At 41.7% G+C, this 23,725-nt stretch overlaps 1 protein-coding gene across 4 annotated transcripts in view; it reads left to right on the top strand.

Moving 5' to 3' along the window:
* Window positions 1-6,608: 6,608 nt before the first annotated feature.
* Window positions 6,609-23,725, top strand: part of SMURF1 (SMAD specific E3 ubiquitin protein ligase 1) — a 103,804-nt gene continuing 86,687 nt past the window's right edge. For 2 of the 4 annotated variants that reach the window (XM_074313460.2, XM_074313459.2), the window contains exon 1: window positions 6,609-6,989. In XM_074313460.2, the coding sequence (XP_074169561.1) occupies window positions 6,935-6,989 (55 nt within the window). In that variant the 5' untranslated portion in view covers window positions 6,609-6,934. The remainder of the gene's footprint in view (window positions 6,990-23,725) is intronic. The other 2 variants (XM_074313462.2, XM_074313461.2) reach the window with 2 other exon arrangements.

Below are 23,725 nucleotides of genomic sequence, written 5' to 3'. Positions count from 1 at the left end.
AAAAAGGGATGAACCAGGATCTGAAATAGCTGTTCTTGAAAATCTTTATCACGTTCACTAAGCAGGAATGGAAGCTAATAATTATAGAGCAGCCCTCCCTCCCACAAACCAGAACCCCAAATTAATTTAATTTGTTTATAGTAATGCCTTTAAGTAATGAGGTATAGTTCCCACCCTTTTCGGTACTAGGGGAATCTTTGTCACTTTCATCTGCAGTTGTTTCTGTTTTTTGCACAATCAGGGTAAGATTAGAGCTTCGCCTAATCTCAGCAGAAGGATGAGTTTGATTTAAACACTGGGCGGAATGCACAGAATGATGATTCCGTTACTGGTCCAGCGCATCTGTAGGGCTGGGGAATTGGGTCACCTCCTTGCCAGCAGAAAGTATGGTTAATATTTGCCACAGATGGGCACTTACTACAGCCCTTTTTTGATCATTAGTGCAAGAGTGTGTGATTCATGAATTTTCCAGTTCGTTTTAAATCACAGACTTCCTTCAGTCTTTCCTCTCGTTAGGCTGCCTCCGTCTTCACATTTGAGTCAGTGTGTGCTTGGGGAACCAAAAATTGAACTCTAAATTATTGGTATCATTTTAATCAAATTATAGGGAATGTTAATCTGCTGCCCTCCTTCCCCCATCACATTTCTGAGGCAGACATTAGCCATTTGTGGCCTATTCTGTTCTCTATCTATTAGGGAGAGAGCCCTACTGTGCGTACTTTGGGCAGGAGGCCGTGCCCCAGTTTCCATTATGAAAGTAAAAGAGGCTTCATCTTTCCTTGTCGCTGTCCCCAAGCAGCCAGTCCATGGACCCTGGACTAGACTCAGCCAATTGGGAACTCCTTCCAGAGCTTACAGTCTTGAGAGAGTGACCCCAAGATAAAAGGACCGATGGCGTTAATTCCTAGGAGAGCAGGCATCCTGGCCATACTGTTTCTGATAAAAGTCTGGGGTGGTAACTGAGAATTTGCATTTCTAACCAGGTGACCACTGCTGTTCCTGTGACCACACTTCCAAGAACCATTGGCATAGAATATAGTAGAGCTTCCTCCAATGCTGTCCAAAAATGAGCAAAAATATTTAGCCAGTAAACAATGTCTCAGGGTCTTACTTGGGATTTCATTTTGTTAATTTCTCTGGTTATTGCTGTTTCTATATTATAGATGAGATGTAATGAATTGGGAGAATTTTTATCTTATTTTTTTGAACCAATAAAAATTGTAAAATCTTGTAGTAGACCAGAAGCCTGGACATTTCTTTTGTTTATTTACAATAAAATTGTCATGTCTGAATTTTTTAAGTTGAGCTTATTATATTCCTAATAGTGTCTTAATTATTTTTATTAGGATAATCAATTTAATTGTTTAAAACACCGCTCATCTAAAGGAACTACTCTCTAAAAATTACATTTTTAATAAATAATGGCAGTTTGATAATAAATAATGGCAGTTTAATAAAATAATAGCAGCTCATTTTCACTGATGACCTTGCTGTTTTTGAACATAGACTGTGGGATTCAACCAGGATCTTTCAAGAAAGACTTTTTTTTTGTTTTGTTTTTTTGTTTTTTTAAAGAAGACCTTAAAGAAAGACTGTTTTTTCTAGAATTGTCCCTAATTATCTGGCTGCATATATTTGAAGAAATAATCTATACCTCAAATAATTCCACAGCCATAAAACAATAACTACACACCTACCAGGATGGCAAAGGAGAATAATGACAATACCAAATGCTGGCAAGAATGCTGAGAAACATTGCTGGTAGGAAAGTAAAATGTGTTGGCTGCTCCAGAAAACAGTTTGGCAGTTTCTTATAAAACTAAACATGTAATTTCCAATATGACTCAGCAGTTGCCCTCTTGGGCATTTATCCCAGAGAAATGGGAAACTTATGTTCACATAAAACCTGTACACGAGTGTTCATAGTAGTTTGTTTGTAATGGCCAAAAATGAGTTAGCCCACGTGTCCTTCAAAGGGTGAATGGTTAAGCAAACTGTGATACATCCATACCATGGAATACTACTTAGTAATAAAAAGGAACAAACTCTCGATACATGTAACAACTTGGATGATGAACTTGATACATGTAACAACTTGGATGATGAACTATTTGATATATAACAACTTGATGAACTTGATACATGTAACAACTTGGATGACTCTCTAGGGAATTACTCTGAGTGAGAAAAACCTATCCCAAAAGATTACATTTTGTATGATTCCACCCATGTAACATTTTTTAATTGACAACATTTTAGAAATGGAGGACAGATTAGTGGTTGCCAGTGTTGGGAGTGAGGCAAAAGGTGTGTTTATAAACATGATGGATCATGGTGTTGGAACTGTTCAGTATTTTGAGTGTGGTGGTGGATACTTCAACCTACACAGGTGTTAAGACTATAGAACTTAACACACACACACACACACCAGTACAAGTAAAACTGGGAAAATCTGAATTTTGTTGGATTGTATCAATGTCTGTATCCTAGTTGTGATATTATACAACGACTTTGCAGATTTTTACTATGGGGGAACCGGGCGAAGTGTCCAAGGCTTCCTCTGTATTATTTTTTACAACTTGCATGTGAATCTACAATTATCTCAATAAAATTTTCAATTAAAAAAAGTAATAAACCCTACTAATGATCATAGTATATAGTAAGACTTGCATAGTGGTAATATTAAGTTTAGGTTGTAATTTAGAGGAAGATCCTGAAGACTTCTGGGCATAAAAGAATAAATAAATGTGCTAATTAATCACAATTTTGTACCTCCAATGGTTTGAAAAACTTGATGTTCAGGTGAAAAGCAAAAGAAGACTAGACCTAGATCTAGAAAAGACCGTAAAGGCTAACCTGATCTAGCCACTGGTCCCAGAGGCACCAGCTCAGGAACAACAATGTGTTCTCAAGAGGCATTTGTTGGCCATCCCCTCCCACCCCCCCAGGGACCTTCTGCACAACACCCCAGATTTCCCCAGGGTCACAGCACCAGCAGGTTTCTGAGCAAAGACACACATTTTACATGTACTAAGAGCTACCAGTTACTGAGTGCCTGATGTAATAGACTGCTATAGCTACATTCATGATTTAATTTAATTCCATGGTTTCAGTTAAACGAAAGATTTAAATTAAATCCATGATTTATTTTAACTTGAGTTGAGAGGCATTATTATCTCCATTTTACAGATGAACAAAGTAAGGCTTGGAGAATTTAATTAACTTGCTCTAGCAATGTGATGGAGCCAGGGTAGTGTGGGTCTGTGTGGGTGACAGCTGCCCTCCTTTCAGCATACCCATTGCTTTCAAAAGGGGCTACAACTGTGCTGGCTCCTAAACAAATACACACAGGACATTCCCAGTGTTATTTGTTTGATCATTTCCTTTAGATTAGGACTTCTTAACCTAGGGGTTATGAGACTTTATGAGAGCCACAAGTTTCAGGAAATCATGTACACACTGAAATCAGATACAAAAGTTGGTGTGTATTTGCACATACGAGTTTTTCTGGGGAATCTGTTTCCATCAGATTCTCCAAAGAGGTTTGGGACTCAAAAAACAGGTTAAGAATGACTGCAGTCAGATCCAAAGAGAGGTTGTTGTTTTTTTTCCACTGGAAAATGTTTCAAAAGCCCAATAGCACTGACTCAGGGAAGTGATATATCTGGGGGAAATAAAATCAGCTGCCAAATTCTACACAAAAAGCAGGGTCAAAACTGCTCTTTTGTAAAGTCATTACAAAGAGGATACTTGAAGACACTCACTGAACTTCATCTCTGTCTCAGAATTGTTTGACATTTGCCAACTATTTGTCCCAACTATCTTCAGAAGATAGTATTTTTGATAAATGTGATACAGGATGAGAAGATATCGAGGTACACCTTAAGTTCAATATAAGGGTTGGCCCACAGCCTTAGCACGAAATTGTGCCTGATGATTTTTAAGTGGGCAAATAGCTTTCATCATCTACCAATTTTTAATGAAGTGGGGTGTAAAGATGGAAGATAAAGCAGCTGCGTGACTGTGCTTACACTGAAATCCGTTCATTTTCGTGCCTTTGCACAAGCTCTTCCATCTGTCTACAATGCCCTTCCCCACTTCTTTGCCCAAGAAACTGGAACACTGCCTTTAAGCCCTACATCAGGACTTCCATGATTCTTCTAAGATCTCCCCCATTTCTCTGATCCCAAACAGACTTGTCCTGTAATTGACGTTCTAGCTCTCTGTACGCATTTCCAGCACTTTACGGTTGTCAGTTGTTTTCATGTTTCACCCAGTCAGCTGAGCCTCTGAAATGCTATAGCTGTGACTTATTTGTGTTCCTTGCTCCTAGCCACATAATGGGTGGCCCGTGTTTGCTAATGAATAAAACATTAGCTTCCATTTAGGAAGGTGCTGCTTGTATAGGCTGTGCTGAAAGACACCGTTAGGTGTATCTAGTTAAGTGACAATTTCTTATTAATGAGTAAACTAAATAACTTTTAGTAACTTCCAGAAGTGACCTCCTGACTTGGCTGTTGAGGAAACAATCAAACAAAGGAAAGTCCAGACGTCTAGGCAGGTAAGAAAACAGGTTAATAAATGAAAGGTTTTTCAGTCAGGAAAACAGCTGGGGATCAGAAGAGTGGCCATAGAGATGCTTAGTCTGGTTTAGAAAAAAGAGACTAATTGAATATGGGGGAAATGAAGACGGAGAACTACTGACTGGATGAAAGAGGAATCGGGATTACTTGGATCGTTAGAGACTAAATGGATTTTTTCTGACCCCAAGACTCACTCTCAGAAAAACAGAGCTGGATTCTGGATCTACTGCTCTGTTACTTAAACATAGCTTGTATTCTTGGATATTCCACTGGAATCATTGAAAGTTTGAGCTGCAGTGGGGCAGAGAAATGACATAGGCCTGTCCTTCTATTTGATGAAGCTCTAAGAACCCTGGAGTCCAACCGAGGAGACTGCTTTCACAGAGCTTAGGCAGAGGCAGGCGTGTCAAGGGGCTCTAGGGAGAGGGCTCTACTTTGGACTGTGACTTCAGAAAAGGCCCAAGGCTGCAGGGGATGGCAGCCATGGCTCAGAGCATGGTTTCCTTAGGACACAAACCAAATAAAGGCATTCAAAGAGTTAGGTAGTTGGTCAAAAAACGAGTTTGGGGGGCTGGCCCGGTGGCTCAGGCGGTTAGAGCTCCATGCTCCTAACTCCGAAGGCTGCCCGTTTGATTCCCACATGGGCCAGTGGGCTCTCAACCACAAGGTTGCCAGTTCAATTCCTCGACTCCCACAAGGGACGGTGGGCAGCGCCCCCTGCAACTAAGATTGAACCCGGCACCTTGAGCTGAGCTGCCGCTGAGCTCCCTAATGGCTGTTGGTTGGAGCACATCCTGTCAACCACAAGGTTGCTAGTTCGATTCCTTGACTCCCGCAAGAGATGGTGGGCTGTGCCCTCTGCAACTAGCAACAGCAACTGGACCTGGAGCTGAGTTGCGCCCTCCACAACTAAGACTAAAAGGACAACTTGAAGCTGAATGGGACCCTCCACAACTAAGATTGAAAGGACAACTTGACTTGGAAAAAAGTCCTGGAAGTACACACTGTTCCCCAATAAAGTCCTGTTCCCCTTCCCCAATTAAAAAAAAAAAAGTTTGATAAACTAACCCAGCTTTTCCGAAGAGCAAATTATTTCCCCTCTATAACAGGTTGAGAGAGGACGTGGTTTGTTGGAGAAGGCATCATGAACTTTCTAGTTCTATACGGCAACTCTGGGAAGGGAAATGTGAGCAGAAGGCAGGGAAACACAGGCTGTACAGACGTTTTGTTTGGTTAAATTCTATGCAGACTGGATAATAACAAACATCTCCCTCTCCACTTTATCCTTCTTCCGAATCTTGCTCACTTTGTCCAAATGTGGCATTTCCTGTGATTCTGGCAACTTTGTTACAGGTCAATACAGAGCACTAGTTACAAACACATTTAGAGGACTTTGTCTCTTTGAGAAGTCACTCCCTTGAAATTGCATTATCTAAAAGCCTAAAATAAAATAAATAAAATAAAATAAAAAAGAGGGAGAGAAAACACTGCCTATTTGTGGAAGGTGCTTGGTGTAGTAACAGGCCACGGGTTCATGTAACCATCACTTCAATAATGATCAGGAGCCCGGAGCCTTGAGTCAGAGACCTGGAAAATCAATTCGGTTCTCTGAACCTCAGCGTCCGCATCTGAAAGTAGGTTTCCTCCCAGACTGTGTCGAAAACCGAAGGCGACCATACGCGGGCCGCGCCGTCCCGCCCGCCCGCCTCGGGGCAACCCTGGCGCTGACCGCCAGCGGCCTCGTCTCCGCAACCCTGCAGCCCATTGCACGGGCCTCGGCTGCGGGGTTCCGGGGCGCTCTCCGACTCCGGGCCCCGACCGCGTCCTCGGAATCCCAGCGAAGTGGCCCCCGGCCTGGGGGGAGCAGGAAGCAGAGACCACAGGTTCCAGACCCCGCATGCCCGAGGCTGGGCGGGCAATGCAGCCGCGCGGCGCGCCGCGCCCCGCCTCTCCCGCGGGGACGCGCACGCACGCAGGCGCGGGGGCGCACGGGCCGGGCGCGCGCGCGGGGCCGGGCCGGCACGACGGCGGGGGCGCGCGCGGCTCCGGGAGGCGGCGGCGGCGGCGGAAGCGGCGAGGGCGGCGAGCGTCCGGCTCTGAGGTGGTGGAGGCGGCGGCTCCGGACTAGACTGGTCTGGGAGCAAGCGAGGGTCGGGGCGCCGGGTGGAGCGCCGATCCTCCGGCTCGACCATCCGCCCGCCGCCCGGACGCCTGGGCTGCGGAGTTTGTGTCCCGGCTCGGACCCCGACGCCCAGCCCGGAGCCGTAACCTTGAGGAGGCGGCGGGGCTGGGCCGGGCCGGGCCGGGGGGCGGCGGCGCTGGATCCGCGGCTGCACGATCGTTGGCGGGAGATGTCGAACCCCGGGACGCGCAGGAACGGCTCCAGCATCAAGATCCGTCTGACAGGTACGGCGGGTGGGAGGCCCACACTGCCCCCCGCAGCGCCCACTGGCACCCCGCACGGCCCGGAATTTCCCGCGGAGCGCCCTGCTGAAGTGGCCCTCCCCCACGCCGGCCGTTGTCCCAGGACCTCGTCACCCCCCTGGGCGAGTGCCCCTCGATTCTCCCTCCGGCCCCGCCCCCTCGCTTCTCCCCGGCCCCGCCCCCTCGGTTTTCATAGCCCCCCCCATCCGTCCTCTCGCTTCCCTCCTCCCTCCCACCTGCCCCCTCGCTGCTCCCCTCCATCCTCCTTGTTCTCCACCTTTTCCTCCCCCGTGTCCCCTTGCTTCTCCTCTCCTGGCTCCTCCCCTCGCTTTCTTTCCTCTCCCCTCACCTGCCCCCTCGCTTTTCCCTCCTGGCCCCGCCCCTCTCTTCTCACCACCTTCCCATCCTCTCTGGCTTCCCTGTCTCTCCCCAGACCATTCCCCTCGCTTCTCCCTCCTGCCCGCTCCCACTTGTCACTCCTTTCCCATCCTCTCTCTTGCTTTCCCCTCTACCCTGTTGCCCCCTTGCTTCTCCCCTCCTGACCCCGCCCCTTTCTTCTCCCCTAGTTTCGCCCCCTCACTTTCCTCCTGAACTCCGCCCCTCATTTTCTCCCTAGCCCCGCCCTCGCCTAGCTCCAGCCCCGCCCCCTTGCTTCTGTCTCGCGGCCTCCACCCTTTCCTTCAGCCTCGAATTCCTCAATCCTATCTTGTAGCTTCTCCCGGGTCTCTTCTCACTTCCCCTCTGGTTCAGACCGTTTCAGTCTAGTCCACTTCCTTTCTCACTCTGGCCAGGCCACTATCTACTCTTGACTGTGCTTCTTCCATGCTTTCCTTTACTGCATTGCATTTTACCATCGCCCCCCGCCCCCCCTCCTTAAGCCTCGATTGGGCGTTGATTCCCCACACCCCCACCCCACACACTGGAGGCTATGGTAGGTAGCTGCACTAGCGCAGGCTCCTTGATTCACTCTCATTTAGTCTCAATGAAATGCCGGTACCTTCTGGGTGGCTCTGTAGTGCCACCTTCAAGGGTGAGCGCTAAGCTCTGCTGTGGGCCTGCGACGTGGTGGTTTGGATGTGTGTAGGTGCCAACGGCGTCTGGTGGAGGTGCCCCTCGCTAGCGGGCTCCAGAGGCCCTGGACCCGTTTGCACCCTCATCTGCTCTTTCTCACTCTCTTCAGCATTACGGGGCGGCTGCTCGTCTCCCAGTTTCAATTCATAGCTGAGGCCAGATTGTAGTGTTGCAAATACTGTTCTGCTGGGGGACTTTCCAAACGCGAATTATTTCCAGCTCTGAAAAGGAAATAAAAAGTTCAGGCTAATCCCTGTAAGGGGTTTTCCCCAGGATTTTTCTGTTCAGTGGCAGTCTGGTGAGGACTCCAAAATCAGATCCCCTTTCAAAGAGACAGTGAGCGGTTTGGACACTTCATGGCAGATGCATAGCCCTAAATACTGATGATTTACATCAGTAAAATCCGTGAAAACAGCAATGGGTGATTGTTTTCTAACTAAAATTTCCTTTGAAAGTCCATGGTTGCGTGATCCATCTTTTGTTTCAAGAGGAGGGATATAATTTGTTTTAGATCTATATATAAAGATGTCAAACCAGGTTAAGATCAGATAATATAACCGGATCAGATGATTCAGACCCAAACCCAGATCCTGGTTTTGTAAAGTAACAGGCATATCCCAGGGATCTTTACTTCTGGAGAAACATAACCCTTTATTCTGGATCTGGTAGGAAACACTTCTCATTTTATAGATGCATATACATTGTTATTTTTATGGTTATATAAAAGCCACATTTTTAACTTTGCAATGCTTGTAAAACTTTAATTACTGACAACTTTAATTTGGCTTTCATTTACAAAGTAACCTATAATTGACATCGGATTTATTTCAGTTTTCTTGTTAAAAGAAAAAGTAACTGATTTTGTGAGTTTTGGTGGAAATGTGATTAATATATTAGAAGGAATAGATTTTAATTACAATGTTTGTGTCCGGTGTATATGTATTAATCCTAGTAGTCAGGTCTGGATGGGGCTTTTCCTCATGAAAGGGAAGACTTTGTTTGTTCTCTCAAATTATTTTTGGATTCAGGAATTTATATGTCATAGATGTAGAAATTCTTTAAAGGGTTTTAATATCACTTGGTAGTGAAGGATCAGGTGATGAGTGTTCTTTTCGAAACACCTTTCCCTTTCTCGCAGCTAATGTTATTGGTGATAAGAGAGGATCTGTGACTGTGGTCATCCCTGCAATAGAATTGAGAGTTTAGGGATGATTGCAGACACACGTGATGCCAGTTGTCTGTTAATTTACGTGGAAACGTTGGAGCTAGATATTTTGTTGAAGATAGGCTAGGTTTTGGCTTCATCTTTATGTTGCCAGGGGAAGTTTGAAATATCTTCTTTACTTCTGGCAAGTTGGATAGACATCTTTCAAAAGTCGTATACTCATGTTGTTACAGGTTTCAGAGTTTATTTCCACGTGTGATACTTGAACAAATGACGTTTAGAAATGAGAGCTATTCTAACTAGTGAATAGCACACAGCGTAATTCAATGCAAAATATGAGGATATTGGAGTTAGAGCATTTAGAACTTTCGGGTCTAGAGTTGTATTTGGTGGTAAGTAGAACGATGGATTTAGAATTAAGAGACTCAATTTTGGTCAGATCTGCCATAAACTGCGTAGTATGGAACAACTTATATAACCTTTCTGAGTCTCAGTTTCCTCATGAAAAATGAGATTTCAACTCCTTTTATAGCATTCTTTAATTCTCCTCACAGGATCTATCAATTTGGCTTATTCCAAATTACTATTGGGTGCTTGTACTTTCTATTAGGGCTCGATCCTGATATTCAGAAATTTGTGTTAAAACACAGGACTCATGTTTGATGCCAAGCGTTACTTTCATGTATTGATTACATTTATGATTTCTTCCTTTTTTTTTCTTCCTGTGGAACCCCGTTTTTAAAAAACAAAAAACAAAAACAAAAAACTATTGGATAGTATGCTGAACTGCTTTGGAAACCTGGCCTAAACAGAATGTTTGAGTCTTTATATATAAAAGAATATAATTTTAATGAATGTCTATGTTTTTTTAGCAGGATAATAGTTTGTAAAGGTTTCGGTAAGTTGGGGGGCACAATATGTTCAAAGTCGAATGATCTTTGTTAAAGAGCATTATCTTGCAGACATTTTAGAGTTCACTGGCAAATCAAACACTTGAGAAACATTTTCATTTTAAATTCAAGCAGGATTTGCAAAAACTTTGTTCTTATGTGGTACACAAATGAATCCCAGATATGTTATTTAGGCCACTTTGGGTAAAAGAGTGGAATTTTGAGCTCTAAGTGTTCCACAGTGCTCTTCAAATTAAATTTTATTCTAATGTTAACCAGTTAGTTGAAACACCAAATGACTAAACTTTTTTGTGCTTTTATGCCTTGAAATCTCTCAGACCTCCTTGTGTTTTTATATGTTTTGGAGCATGACTATGTATTGTGAAGAGAGAAAAATTCTAATTCCAATTCGGGGGTGGGGCGGGAAGAGACCTTCCGTGGTAGCGTTTGGGAATGGAGGCTGTTTTTAAAGTTGTAGCACATATGATGTGAGAATGACTTGTGTTCTGGCATTCAGATGATGCAACTTGGAGAGAAATAGTCGTAGTAATAACTGTAAATAAGTTTAATTGATCAGTAACAGGTGACCTAATTGATTCAAAATAGTTATGTTTCTCTTTAAAAAGATAAATCTATTAAGAGTGTTGCTTTTGTCAATTTCTCCTAGTAAAGAACCTCCCTATGTAAGGCAGGCAAACTTTTAACAACTAACTCGGATAAGATGGAATTTCATGTGCTATGCGTGAGTTTGTGTGTTTTCCTCAGGGTTGGCCTCAAGTTTATGAGGTTGAGACACTTCTTTGAACTGAATTATCTAAGGATGTGGGATGGGTTCAATCAAATACTACTACAAAACTTAAACTACAATTATACTTTAAAAGGAGTCATATACTGCCAAATACAGGTTCTAGTATTGATTTCATTTGTGATTTGATCACATTTGTGTTGTCTTTAGAAAACCCTTTTCTAAAAATCCATTTTCTTTCTTTTTATTTTTCTTGACACACCTAACAGGTTTGAGAAATGAAATATCTCATATACTTTACTTCTGTCTGTATTTTTACAGTAGTTCTGATTTATCAAATTACAATTTTGACTTCAAGTCTATTTGTCAAAGTTCAAAACTCCTATTTTTGCAACCATTAGAGTGGTGTCTGGACTTCGAGGTTTTCCTTCTCTTTTACAAATTTTCATTTTTTCTATTTGGTCACCTTGTCAGGTTCTAGTGTGGAACATCGGGTAACCCAGGGAGGTTCTGGGGGCTGAGTTACTTCTTCAAAATGTATTTCCTCATGAATAATAATAATAATAAAAAAAGACTCACCCATAATAATTCAACATCAGCTCAATGATCCAGTTAACTAGACTGGTTGTTGTGTAACACATTTGTGGGCACTGGTTAAAAGTTAAAATAGCTGAGTTGTGCATTTTAGTGAGTGCTGAAAGGGACGTTCAAAAGACCTTCCGAAATGGATGAAATAATTTGGTAGTTTTTAGTTAAGAAACCCTAACTTTTAGGATTCTTATTTGGATCAAATTTCAAAACCATTTTAGAGGTTAAATATTTTTTAACAAATAGAGAATGAAAAAAATGTGTGTTTTGAGGTCACTGAACAACTTAAATTACTGATTGGCTTGTTGTAGGTGAATTTTATTGAGAGAAAGCCCCAAACTTAAATTGGCTTCTTGTCCACGACACTCCAACTCCAGTTGACCAGTCCCTAAGGCCACTCGAGTCAAAGAAGAGCTGCAGGGCTGTGTTGGCAAAACAAAAGCCTCTCGCCATGTGGATCAGGCAAATCTTTAAAATGTTGGAATTACTGTTGTGTCTACAGATGCAATTTACTCCGTTTAGATATTTAAACTAAGTGGAATGTTGTTTCTGTATTTCTGCATTAAAGGGGGAAAAAATCTCTGTATTGTTTTCCAACACGGCTTAAATAATGTACAATCAGTGCTGCTGGGGATGCGCCCCACTCGGTACTTCCAGCTGTGTTCACCTCCATTGCAGCTGAAAGGAATTCTAATTGGCTGAGGAATGTCAGCAACATCATGTATCACCGAGCGTGAACCTATTATGCCGGCTGCTGGGTGATGCATTTCAGATGTTTGAAACTCCTGAGTCCAACTTGGAGGTTGCTTTCAGGAGGCTGGAAGGGAACGTTGTGAAGCTGAGGGCTGTAGACAGCAGCCTGCTTTCTTCCTCGTGTGTTGGGCATCGCAGAATTCTCCAAAGGCCACTGTGCTTTCTTGTGGCTTAAACACTGGATTGGGAATCAGAAAGTCTGAATTCTGCTTCTAAGTCAGAAAAGTGCCACAATGAAGAAATGGGGTGGGTGGAATTACAATCTTTTCATGACTCAGTTTTTCTATCACTAATGCAAGATAAGTTTGAATTATTTATAGAGTAGCACAAGGTAAATCCAGAGTCCTAGATTCCTGTTACTTCTTATTCCATGTAAATGCTAACGCTAATGATGCACTTTGACACTGAAGAAAAACTACAGAACCTGCTGGTAAACATGGGAAAATAATCCTCAGGAACGAATTGGTAAATTCTCTATGCATTCAGAAAGTTCCTTAGAGAAATAGTGTTACAAGCCAAACCCAGCATCATCCTTAATTAGGAAACCTTGGAAGCATTCCATTAAAATCAGGGACAATACAGGGGTGTACACTGTCACAGTTGTTAATAACTAAAAAAAGAGAGCAGAAAGCAAAATTGCCTATTACTTGGTATGGTATGATTTTATATCTTAAATCCAAAAGAATCAGCTGAAAAATAATTATAAACAATAAGAAAACTTTAGTCGTTAGAAAATTTCTCCATAGTAAAATAAAATGGATAAAAATTGACAGGCAAAGACAAACTAGAAAAAACAATTTGCAATCTATATGAAAATGGAAGTCTAGCTTCCTTAATATATTAGAAAAAGGCCAATCACCTATTTGGCAAAGAATAGGAACAATTAACAGACCAGAATGAAAATGGTTTTCAAAACAAAATATCAATATTAAAACTAAAGGTGAAACAGTTTTTCATGTAGCAGATCGGCAGAGACCAGAGAGTTTGAAAGTGTCATGATGACAAAGGTGTACAAAAGCAGAAACTCTTGTCCTGTTGGTGGAGAATGTAAGTTGATGCAGTAGAGTAAGGAGAACAGTTTTGTACTAGCAGATAATAAATGTCTATACCCTTTGATCTAATAATTCTGCCCCTAGGAATTTTTCTTATAAATGCATTCCCACATTTATGTGACTTCTTAGGTGCAAAGTTATTGCAGCATTGTTACAAATTGTAAAAGACTTAGTACAGCCTAAATGTGCATCAGTAGAGAATTAGTTAAATAGATTATGGTATATCCCCAGGGATGTGTAGCTGTTTAAAAGAATAAGCTCGTACTTTATTTTCTGATATGAAGCATTCTCTAAGATATATACTATTGAATGGGAGAAGGAAAGTATGTTTCAGAAGAGTTGATATTTTACCTACTACTTGAATAGTAAAACAAAACAAAAAATAAAAGGGAAATTTATAGATGTATTTGTATAGAATATCACTGTGAGGATACTGTTGAAAATCTTGATTGTTTTCCTCTGGGGAGGAGAATTGGAACCGGAGGGTCCATGGGAAAGAAACTTGTTTTCACTGTATTCCTTTTGTATTGTTTAATCTACCCCCTTTCCCTCCCCTTCTTGAGCATAGATTTCTTCTCAAGAATCTACGGCTCTTACGAGTTTCTTAGAGCAACTAGTACATTAATTGCCAGTAGTAATTGTTTTCAAAAGTAGGTGTTCTGAAAATTCAAAATAGTTGTGCCAAATAATATTTCAAAGAGCTGAAATAGTATCTAAGGGCATATACCCCTGTATATGTATATTTCCTTACCAGGAAGAGTAAAATACTCTGCATTCTCTATAGGTCTGAACAAACTTATTTTTCCAGAGAATGTTTATTCTGATACTGAGATACACCCCCCCTCCAAAAAAAAAAAAAAAGTTCCAACATGATATTAAAGTAAGCTCAAATGATTCTTTCCAGATTCAGAAATCTGGTCCTGCTTAGACCTACATTCTATGGTGAGTCTTTTGAAAGACGGGGGTCTTGATTCTGAATAGTGGTGCTGGTTTATATCATTGATCTGGAATGTTACTTGGGGTTATCTCTTGCTTTTTCTGTAAAAGTAGAAAAAGTTGTAACCAGTGGGAATTTATTGCCTTTTCTTCCTCGTAGGTGATTGGGATAAAAATCCTAAATTTTACTGGATTATGTTTCTACATATATTACCTGCAAATTATACATTTGAGAATTGCTTGATGCCTGTTTATACATGTCAGTATTATTAACACTTTATATCTTAGATTGTTTCATAGTTTCCAAAGAGTTTCTCCTACACATTTCCTTACTTGAGCCAAGATATCAAGCCAAACTCTAAAAGGTTTGGGTTTTCTTTTTTTTCTCTCATGTGTTTTTATTTCTGGGTTAAAAAAGAAATAAAACATGCTAGTATACAATTTTATTATTTAAAAGCACATTTTATAGGAGAAAAAAGGATAGTTTCCTAGATGGATAACCATTTCATGTGCAGATTAAAAATACTCAGAATCACACATAATCCAACTATAATAAATTCACATGCCTTACAAAAATCAATAACCATGTGCAGGAGAAGCTCACGTTTACTTGTGGGACATCGATTTAACTCTTGTTAGGCTTTAGTGAGGATAATTCACAGTCACAATATTAGACAAGCTTTTGGGGGATAAGATAGCCCTCTTTTCCCTCCATAATTTTGCAGGGTTGGAAACGTGACGTTCCTGTTCTCCCCCAAATATGTCTAGTAAACACCTTAACGTGTCTAAGATAATCTTCTTGATTCCTCCTCCCCCAAATCCTCCCTTTCCCCAATTTTCCCCACTTCATTAAATCTACCAAGTTGTTCAAACCAAAAGTGAAGACTCATTGTCATTGTTCATATCTAATTTACCCTCAAGGCCTCTCATTTCGGCCACCACACTTTATCTGCACTGTGTCTTCTCTTCGAGTCCGTTGCCCCCATCCCAGTTCAAGCTGTGATCATCTCTTGCTCGAAAAAACACTTCTTGCCCTTGTTAATTTAAATGCTACTTGCAACCCAAACCAGCCTGCTAAAAGATTAGTTATTTATTTCAGAGATGTTACTAAGGATGAATTTGGGCTCATTCTGAGGTAGAGAGGGAACGTGACTTGCTAGAATTGCCCTTTCTCCATGCTGGTGCCCCTCCTCCCTCGGCTTCTCTGTCCACTGCCTTGAGCTTCAGCTCCAGGAGCAGGGGTGAGGATGGCCAGGTGTCTTTGTCAGGGTAACGTGGAGCTTCTCATGGTCTGATGATTTAGGGGTGGCCAGTGGCAAGTTTAATTGTGTACAATGGTGGAGAGAGATCAGGAAACCAAACTGAAGACTACTGATTGAGCCGAGAATGGGAAATACACAGTAGTCGTTACAGTCCAGAGCTTGTCTAGTACAGGAGCACAGCATGCTGGTTGCCTCCGGATAACTCATGATTTTATCCCCCCACCCCCCATGGTCATTCCCCAAGATGCTCTGACCCTAGTCTGCCCCATCGTAGTGACATCATCAACCAGTCAGTTGCTCAGACCAAAACTTTGGTGTCTTCCTGGAGTCTCCTCTCTCATCGGCTAGAAGTTGCCGACTTTTACCCTGTATCACACATCCTGAATCTGTCTGCTTCTCTCCATCTCCACTGTGGCCCCCTAGTCCTAGGCAGTCACCTCTCACTTGGCTGCCTGCAGTAGTCATCTCCTAAATGGTTTTCCTGCTTCCGTTTATTGAAATATCACATACATACAGGCAAGGGCAGTGTCCATTTTATTGCTATTTTATAAACTGAGCATACCTGTGTAACTATATCTTAGGTCAGTGGTTCTCAACGCGGGGCACTTCTGCCTCCCAAGGGATGTTTATTTGGCGATGTCCGGAGACGTTTTTGACGGTCACAACTTTATGGATGCTGGTGTCATCTAGCGTATAGAGGCCAGCGATGCTGCTAAACCTCCTACAGTGCGCAGAACAGACCCCACAACAAAGAATTGTCTGGTCCCGAATGTCAGTAGTGCTGGAGAAACCCTGACCTAGGTCAGGTAATAGAATGTTACCAGTACCTGGAATGTCCACAAGTTCCTTCCCAGTTTCTACACCCTCACCCCCCACCCCTACCCCCGAAGAGAGTCACTGTCCTGACTTACAACAACCTGCTTTGAATTTCATATCAGTGGATCATACAGCATGCATTCTTTCATGACTGGCTCCTTTTGCTCCACATTATATTTGTGAGATTCACCAATATTGTTGTGTGTGGTTGTGTATCATTCATCCTCTTTGCAGAGTAGTGTTCTATTATGTGAGTATGCCGTAATTGGTCTCTTTACCAGATGATGGACAGTTGGGTAGTTTCTAGTTGGGGCTGCTATGAACAGTCACGTGTGTGTCTTATGGAGAGGATGTGTATGCACGTCTGTTGGGTGTATACTTAGGAATGGCAGTGCTGGGTCACAGAGTGGACAGGTGGTCACCTTGAACAAAACTGCCAAACACTTTTCCAAAGTGCTTATACAGCAGTGTATGAGAGGTCCAGTTGCTCCATGTCTTTGCCAACCTTGGTGTTTTCTTTTTCATTTTAACACTTTTGGTGGGTGTGGCATGGTTTTGCTTCTACTTTGACTCATCTCCAATCCATAGCATTAAATGGTAGCCATAGACATCTTTTATTTTTAAATTTGTTTGTTTGTTTATTTTACGCAGGCTATAGCTTTGGTATAAACATTGTGATACCCAAGGTTTTTTCCTCTTCCGAGAGACAAGGTTCACCACCCTTCTCGGGAATACTCTCTGTCGAGAATGAATGATTTACCCGAGTGCGTGTCAGAATCAAACCAGGGGCTTGTTAAAACTCAAGATTTTTGGCGCCCACGCCAGCCGCTAGCAAATGTGTTTATATAGAAAAAAATCTAGGTCTGTATTTGGATGTAATGTAAAAAGGTAGCAAGAATTTTAGTCAAAATCTTAAAAACTTGTTTTTGTGAGTAGTTTCTAATTTATTACTTAAATAACGTTTTGTCTACATACCAAGTTTCCTTCCTGAAATCTCCTATGTAGATTCAAACTTGTTTTGTTTTCAAATGACTAGTACCGTATTAAAATACTATGAACAGAGACAATTATATAGACTACTAGATTATAAACCTAAATTTAATATATTTGGTCTAAAGAGAAATAGATGCATACTTTTCACACACTCACCATGTGAGTTTTATTTATTTAATCTTTTATTATCATAAACACATTTGTTCTCCCTTAAAGCCCCAAATAAAATAACTTATATTTTATGGGTCAAATATTATGAGCATTATCTTACGATTTGTTTAAGTATGATTTTTCATGCTTTCAGTTTTTTAAATTTATTTTTAAAATGAGGTATACTTGACATACGACATTAGTTTCAGGTGTACAGCATAACGATTCAATATTTGTACATGTTCACCATAATAACCTAGTTAACACCATCACCTTACATATTTAAAAAAAATTTTCTCGTGATGAGAACTTTTAAGATGTACTCTCAGTAACTTTCAACTATACAAAATATATTTTTAACTTTAATTTTGAAGTAATTATAGATTCGCAGGACGTCGCAGAGACATCCACAGGAAGGTCCTGTGCCCTTCACTCAGCCTCCCCCATTTTTATCATCCTGCGTAAGTGCGGTGTAATATCAAAACCAGGAGACTGACAGTCGACGCTGGGTGTATTCAGATTTCACCACTTACATGTGCGCGCGCGCGCGTGTGTGTGTGTGTGTGTGTGTGTGTGTGTAGAGTTCTGTGCAGTGTCCTCACGTCTAGATTTGTATAACCACCAGCACAATCAACGTGTGTTCTGACACCAGAAAGCTCCTTTGTGCTGTCCCATTATAGCCACAGCCACCCCCTGGCCCCCATTCCTGGGACCCCTGGCAATCACTAGTCTGTTCGCCATCTCAAATCTTTTCAAAGCATAAATCAGACCATGTCGTTCTCTTCCTTAAGCTCCTCTAGTGGCTTCCTACTCAGAATGAAATCAAACCCCTTCTGATTCTGCCCTGTCTGCCTCTCTGGCCTCCTGTGTCACTCTCTCCCATGTCCTGTTGGAGGACGCCCATCCCCAAGGCAGCGTGTCTTAGTAGGCCACTCCTTTTTGGCCACATTATGATTTAGGAGGCCTGGGGACTGGGCAGTCACAGGCTGTCGTCAGCCAGACTTGGGGTTTCTTTGACCACATAACACCACCACACCGAGTCTGCTTTCTCCTCAGCTTCTGGGCAATTCCATGGGTTTGAACCAAAGCCTGAAATGTTCTCAAGTCTAGAATTTTGGCCCATTTTTGTTGCCTTTGGTTCCCTGGCTGTCCCTTTGGCCTCTCCCTCAGGGCCATTGGAAATAACTGGTTGGAATCGAGGGACATCATTCACTGACCCCTCACTCAGGATGCTTTTTGCGCATCTTGAATGACATTTCCAGTTTTCAGGATGAGAATACCTAACAAGAGTGTCAGGTCTTCAGATGCCTGGGGATCAAGACTCTTCCGTCCACCCTACCCCACAGTCTCTCTCCTGCCCAGTCTGCCACCGCCCTCCCTGTCTTCAGCCTGTTCTCTCTCTTTAAGTCTCTTGGATGGTAGTTTGTAGCAGAAAGGGCCTTTTTCAGCAAAGGCATATGCTCTTCCCTTTTTGCTTATCTCTTTATAGGTCCTTAGTAATGCTGTGATAAGTAGTCAGAACATTTCCTTATCTGGAATCTTTCCTACCAAGTCCCTTAATACTCCTCATAGTCTTGATGGGAACATCAGACCACAATTTGATTGTCTCTTTCTTAGATAATAAAGATAGTTAAAAGCTCAGGTTAGGTCATTGGGGTGTTCATTGAAATTCTTCAGCCAATTTCAGTTTTTCACTTTTATGTTACATTAACAATACCACATTTATTGTTATTAGTTTAAAAAAAACACGGGATGTTTCAGATGTAATTGGCAGAAAACCTAGCTTAAATTGGCTCAATAAAAAGAATTTTATTCAATAAATTAACTGAGGGCGGCCGAATGGCTCAGTTGGTTAAAGCGTGAGCTCTTAACAAGGTTGCCGGTTTGATTCCCGCATGGGATGGTGGGCTGCGCCCCCTGCAACTAAAGATTGAAAACGACGACTGGACTTGGAGCTGAGTTGCACCCGCCACAACTAAGATTGAAGGACAACAACTTGACCTGGAGCTGATGGGTCCTAGGAAAAACACACTGTTCCCTAATAAAGTCCTGGAAATACATTGTTCCTCTTCTCCCCCAGCCCCAAAAATGAATTAATTGATTAATTCATTAATCAACTGAAAATCCAAAAGTAATTCCATCAGCATGGCAAGAACCTGGTTTCTCTCCATTTCTCAGTGCTGTGACCCCAGAGCCATTCTTGTCTCTTTCTCTTGTGATCAGAAGGTCGCTACCAGCACTTCTCCTGGCTTTTTGCTTCTAGCTTTTAACCAGTACAGATGGTAAGAGTCTGCTTCCCGAACAGCTCGTTCCTGGAATCGAAGTCCTGGAGATGAATCTTCTTGTTTGATTGGCCTAAGGTGGGTCACATGTGCATCTCTGAACCAACCACTGTGGCCAGGATGGTAGGATGTGCTGGTTGGACATTTAAAACCCATCCTGGAATCTAGTACTGGTGTTAGTCCCACCCAACATACAGGACAGGAGCTTTAAGGGAACAGGAAAATGGATGGTAGGGAGGCAACTTACAATTAGACAATACCATTTTTTTAAAAATGTATAATGCTAGCTTTGTGTATGCAGAGTGGAAGGGTGGTAAACTACCATTTAATGAACTTCTGAAAAAGAAGTATGCCTTCTTTGTAGAAGTATGAAGCAAAAGATGTATTTTTGTAAAAGTGCCAAACATTTTTGCCAAGAGTTAGGAATGGTAGCTTTATATGTGAGCTCACCCCAACAAATTTCATCATCAATATGTATTTTCGAATGTTTCTGTCCTGTTGTATAGTGTTGTTTTATTTGGGATTATTTCAGTACTAAGATTTAAACAAAAATTCAGATTGTAAGAATACATTCTTACATCACTTCTCTAGCGATAATAGGGTATTTTAAGAAAGTACATGGTTAATTGTTTGTAAATTTAATTCAGGTTGTATAGAAAGCAAAAAATTGGTTCTTATGCAAGAGTATAATTTTTTTGTTAGATAGATGACTACCAACCCTTCCCTATAATAAAGGCTTTGAATTAATATATCTGTCATAGTTCAATGAACCTAAGTTGACTTTGATTGAAAGTCACACCATTGTTTTATGTACCACTAAAAACACCAGTAATTACAGTATAACACAGGATTCATTAGAAGATTTCAGAGATGTTAAAATATGAAAAAGTGTGTCTTAAAATCAGTGATATATATGGAATTATGGCTGTCTCTGACTTGAAAGTCCTGGAAATTGTTTGCATACCCACAAATTAATGCCATCTGTCTTTAGTTTAAACACAACACAGTGTGATCTAAAGTTTCTTTTCATTTTCTTTTTTGTCCTAAACTTAGTGTTGGATTTGGTCTTGTGTGTTGCAATATTGACAATGTAATACTGATCATCGTATAGGTTTAATAATGGATGATACAGGATCCATGACAAGCTTTGCAACTTTGGTTATTTGCTTTACCTCAGCGATTTAGAAGACAATTGAGATACATTTTTGGAAAGCATTAATATTGGTTGAGTAAGCCTATTGGGAAGCTAAAGGCAGGTTAAATGATAGTGCCCGTAACCTTTTACAATAGCCCAAGTTGTTGGTAGAGAGCCTGGTGAGGAAAACGCCTTTGGTACCCAAACATGTTCAGTGTAGAAAGCATAATCCTGATATTTGAAAGCAATGAGTGGTAGTTGACTTTCCATTAAAATATAAATGTGGACAGTGTATTGTAGAGCTGGAGACATAGTCACAGGCTGTTTATGTACCAACTCGGTGTAGTAAAAAGTTGCCATGTCATATGCTTAGTATAAATTTAGAAGTAAAACCAGTAAGGATATCACATAACCTTGCTAGAGTGCTATTTCTCTTGGAGCCTGGTATTTAGAATGTTGTGAATGGGATAGTATGAGCCTGAGTGGGTTTTTTTTTTCTCTTGTTTTTTGTATGGATTATGGAAGTCTTTTTAGAGACTTGACCTGTTTACTTACTGCATTATTTATGGCTTACTTCATAAGCAGAATGGCAGCAGGATTCTACTTTTGTTGAAGATACCCACATGAGTGGAGCAGATGTGCTGTTGGGTTATCTTGTCAGAAGCCCCAGAGGCTGTCCTCTGGCACATCTGGCACGTGAAGCATATTATTTGAGGGTGTTGGTTATGATTTTGGAAAAGGCTATCTCAGTGCATTCCATATTTTAATGTATTCTGAAACAGCAGTGTTTTCTTTTTAGAAACCCCAGGAGGGCTTGTTTGCTGTATTTTGTTTTGTATAGGGTTCAGCTTAACAGTACAAAAAATATACTTTTAGAAAAGGAATTTTACTTTAGAAAATGGTACTTAAATCGAAATAACAGGAAAATAATTTCCAAAAGGAGACATTCTATCAACGTTAAGTGCTTTTCTCATCACCTGCGTAGTAGTGATGTTTATATTTAGAATAGACAGAAGCCAGTCCAAGATTTCTCAGCAAGGCTTTACAAAAGGATGTGATTATGTCAGTGTTACTCTAGGTGTTTAATTTCAGACAGGATGAGTCAAGGATTTGGTGTTTCTTATATTAGAATAGACTGAACTTTATTCAGAAAAAAAACCAAAGCAACTCATTGATATGAAACGTATACATCACAGCCTAAAACAACGTATTTTGGGGTTTTGAAATGGATAATGTGTATGATGTAAAAGGGTACCCATTAAAAATAAGTCCTCCTTTCTCCCTGTCCCTGTTGGTTGGCTCCAGAGAGGTAACTATTATTGCGACAGTAATACTAGCTTCTCCTGTATTCTTCAGGAGATTTTCTGTTCCCTTTCTCTTTAGCACAGATGACAGCATACTATGTGCATTGTTGTGCATCTTGCTTTTTTCTCCTAATCAGGGATAATAGCTCCGTTTTCGTACCTCCGGAGCTGCCTCTGTGGCAGAGACTGTGTGCGCTCCAACATTTCCCAGCTGCCCTGCAGTGAGCTGGGACCACATGATTGGTTCTGGCTACTGAACTGTGAGAGGAAGTGATTTGTCCCACTCTGGGGCTGAAGTAGTAAGAGCCTGGGGCCCCCTGAACTGTGGAGACTATCAGCCTGAGCTCCGGAACGATTATGTGGAGCAGAGGCCCCATCTGCCCCGGCCTGCCCCACCAGGCCCGACCTATGTTGGATATGTAGTGACAGCAAGGAATGCACTTGTGATGCATTAATTTGTTTCTACATTTTATCAGCCTCTCCTGATTGATGTCAGATGACCTCATAGTTTGTTAAAAAAAAAAAAAAAAGGGCATCTAATTGGAGAATAATCATTTTAAATAAACAAATACTAGGGAAATAGATTTTACCCCAATATGTTACTATATAAATGTAGCATATCTCTACAGTTTATTTTATTTATTTATAATTTTTATTGGGGAATATTGGGGAACAGTGTGTTTTACCAGGACCCATCAGCTCCAAGTCAAGCCATTGTTTTTACTCTAGTTGTGGAGGGCGCAGTTCACTGGCCCCTGTGGGAATCGAACCAGTGACCTGGGTGTTATGAGCACTGCTTCACTGCGCTCTAACCAACTGAACCAGCCGGCCACCCCTATAGTTTCTTTTTAAAGACTATGTACCATTGAAAAATATAAAGGAAAATAAGCATTTTTTATTTTAATGAAGCTTGATTCTTTATAGTTCATATTTTTTGCATTCTAATTTGATATTTTCTAGTCAAATTATTTCTAAAGGAGGATAAGCACCAAAGCCATTTAACTAGCTTCACCCAGTATTGAGCCGGATACTTAAGGCTGAGAGGAGAATTGAAAAATATAATCATCTCTACCAGAACTTAACAGTACAAAGTAAGTGAAACATTCGCTAGAAACAGTTAAGCACAGTAAGAAAAGTGCCAGATTGAAAAGGGAGCTCCTTGCGGCCCAGAGAAGTCTAGCTTCTGGGGAGGCCAAATTTGGAGTGGCTCTGGAAAGATCCAGGTGGGAGATCCGTAAAGACAGAGTGGAGCCGGTGTGTCCGTGTGAAGGGCAGGGCCACGTAAGAGATGCCCGACAAGGGCAGGGAATAAAGGGCACAGCTTCAGCGGCAGGCAGGCTGGGCTCGGTCTGGGTGGGGTGGTGACTGTGGGGGAGACTCGATCAGAAAGTCAGATGAAAATTCTCATTTTGGAGGCCTGCTGTGTAGAAGGGCTTCTTTTGTGCTCAGCAGGCAGGTAGCACAGGAGCCCGTGAATGGAGTCGCGTAGTGGCTTTTAGCCTGGGCACTGGAGGCCGGGGTTCCAGTGCTGGCTTTGCCCCTTTTAGCTGTGGAAAGTGCTGGGAAGTGTGCGCAG

This window comes from Rhinolophus sinicus, chromosome 5, assembly GCF_057876585.1.
Source record: "Rhinolophus sinicus isolate RSI-liver-muscle chromosome 5, RSI-T2T, whole genome shotgun sequence".
NCBI lineage: Eukaryota > Metazoa > Chordata > Mammalia > Chiroptera > Rhinolophidae > Rhinolophus > Rhinolophus sinicus.
The sequence above is the reverse complement of the archived record's forward strand: the minus strand, read 5'-3'. Positions and strand labels throughout refer to the sequence as shown.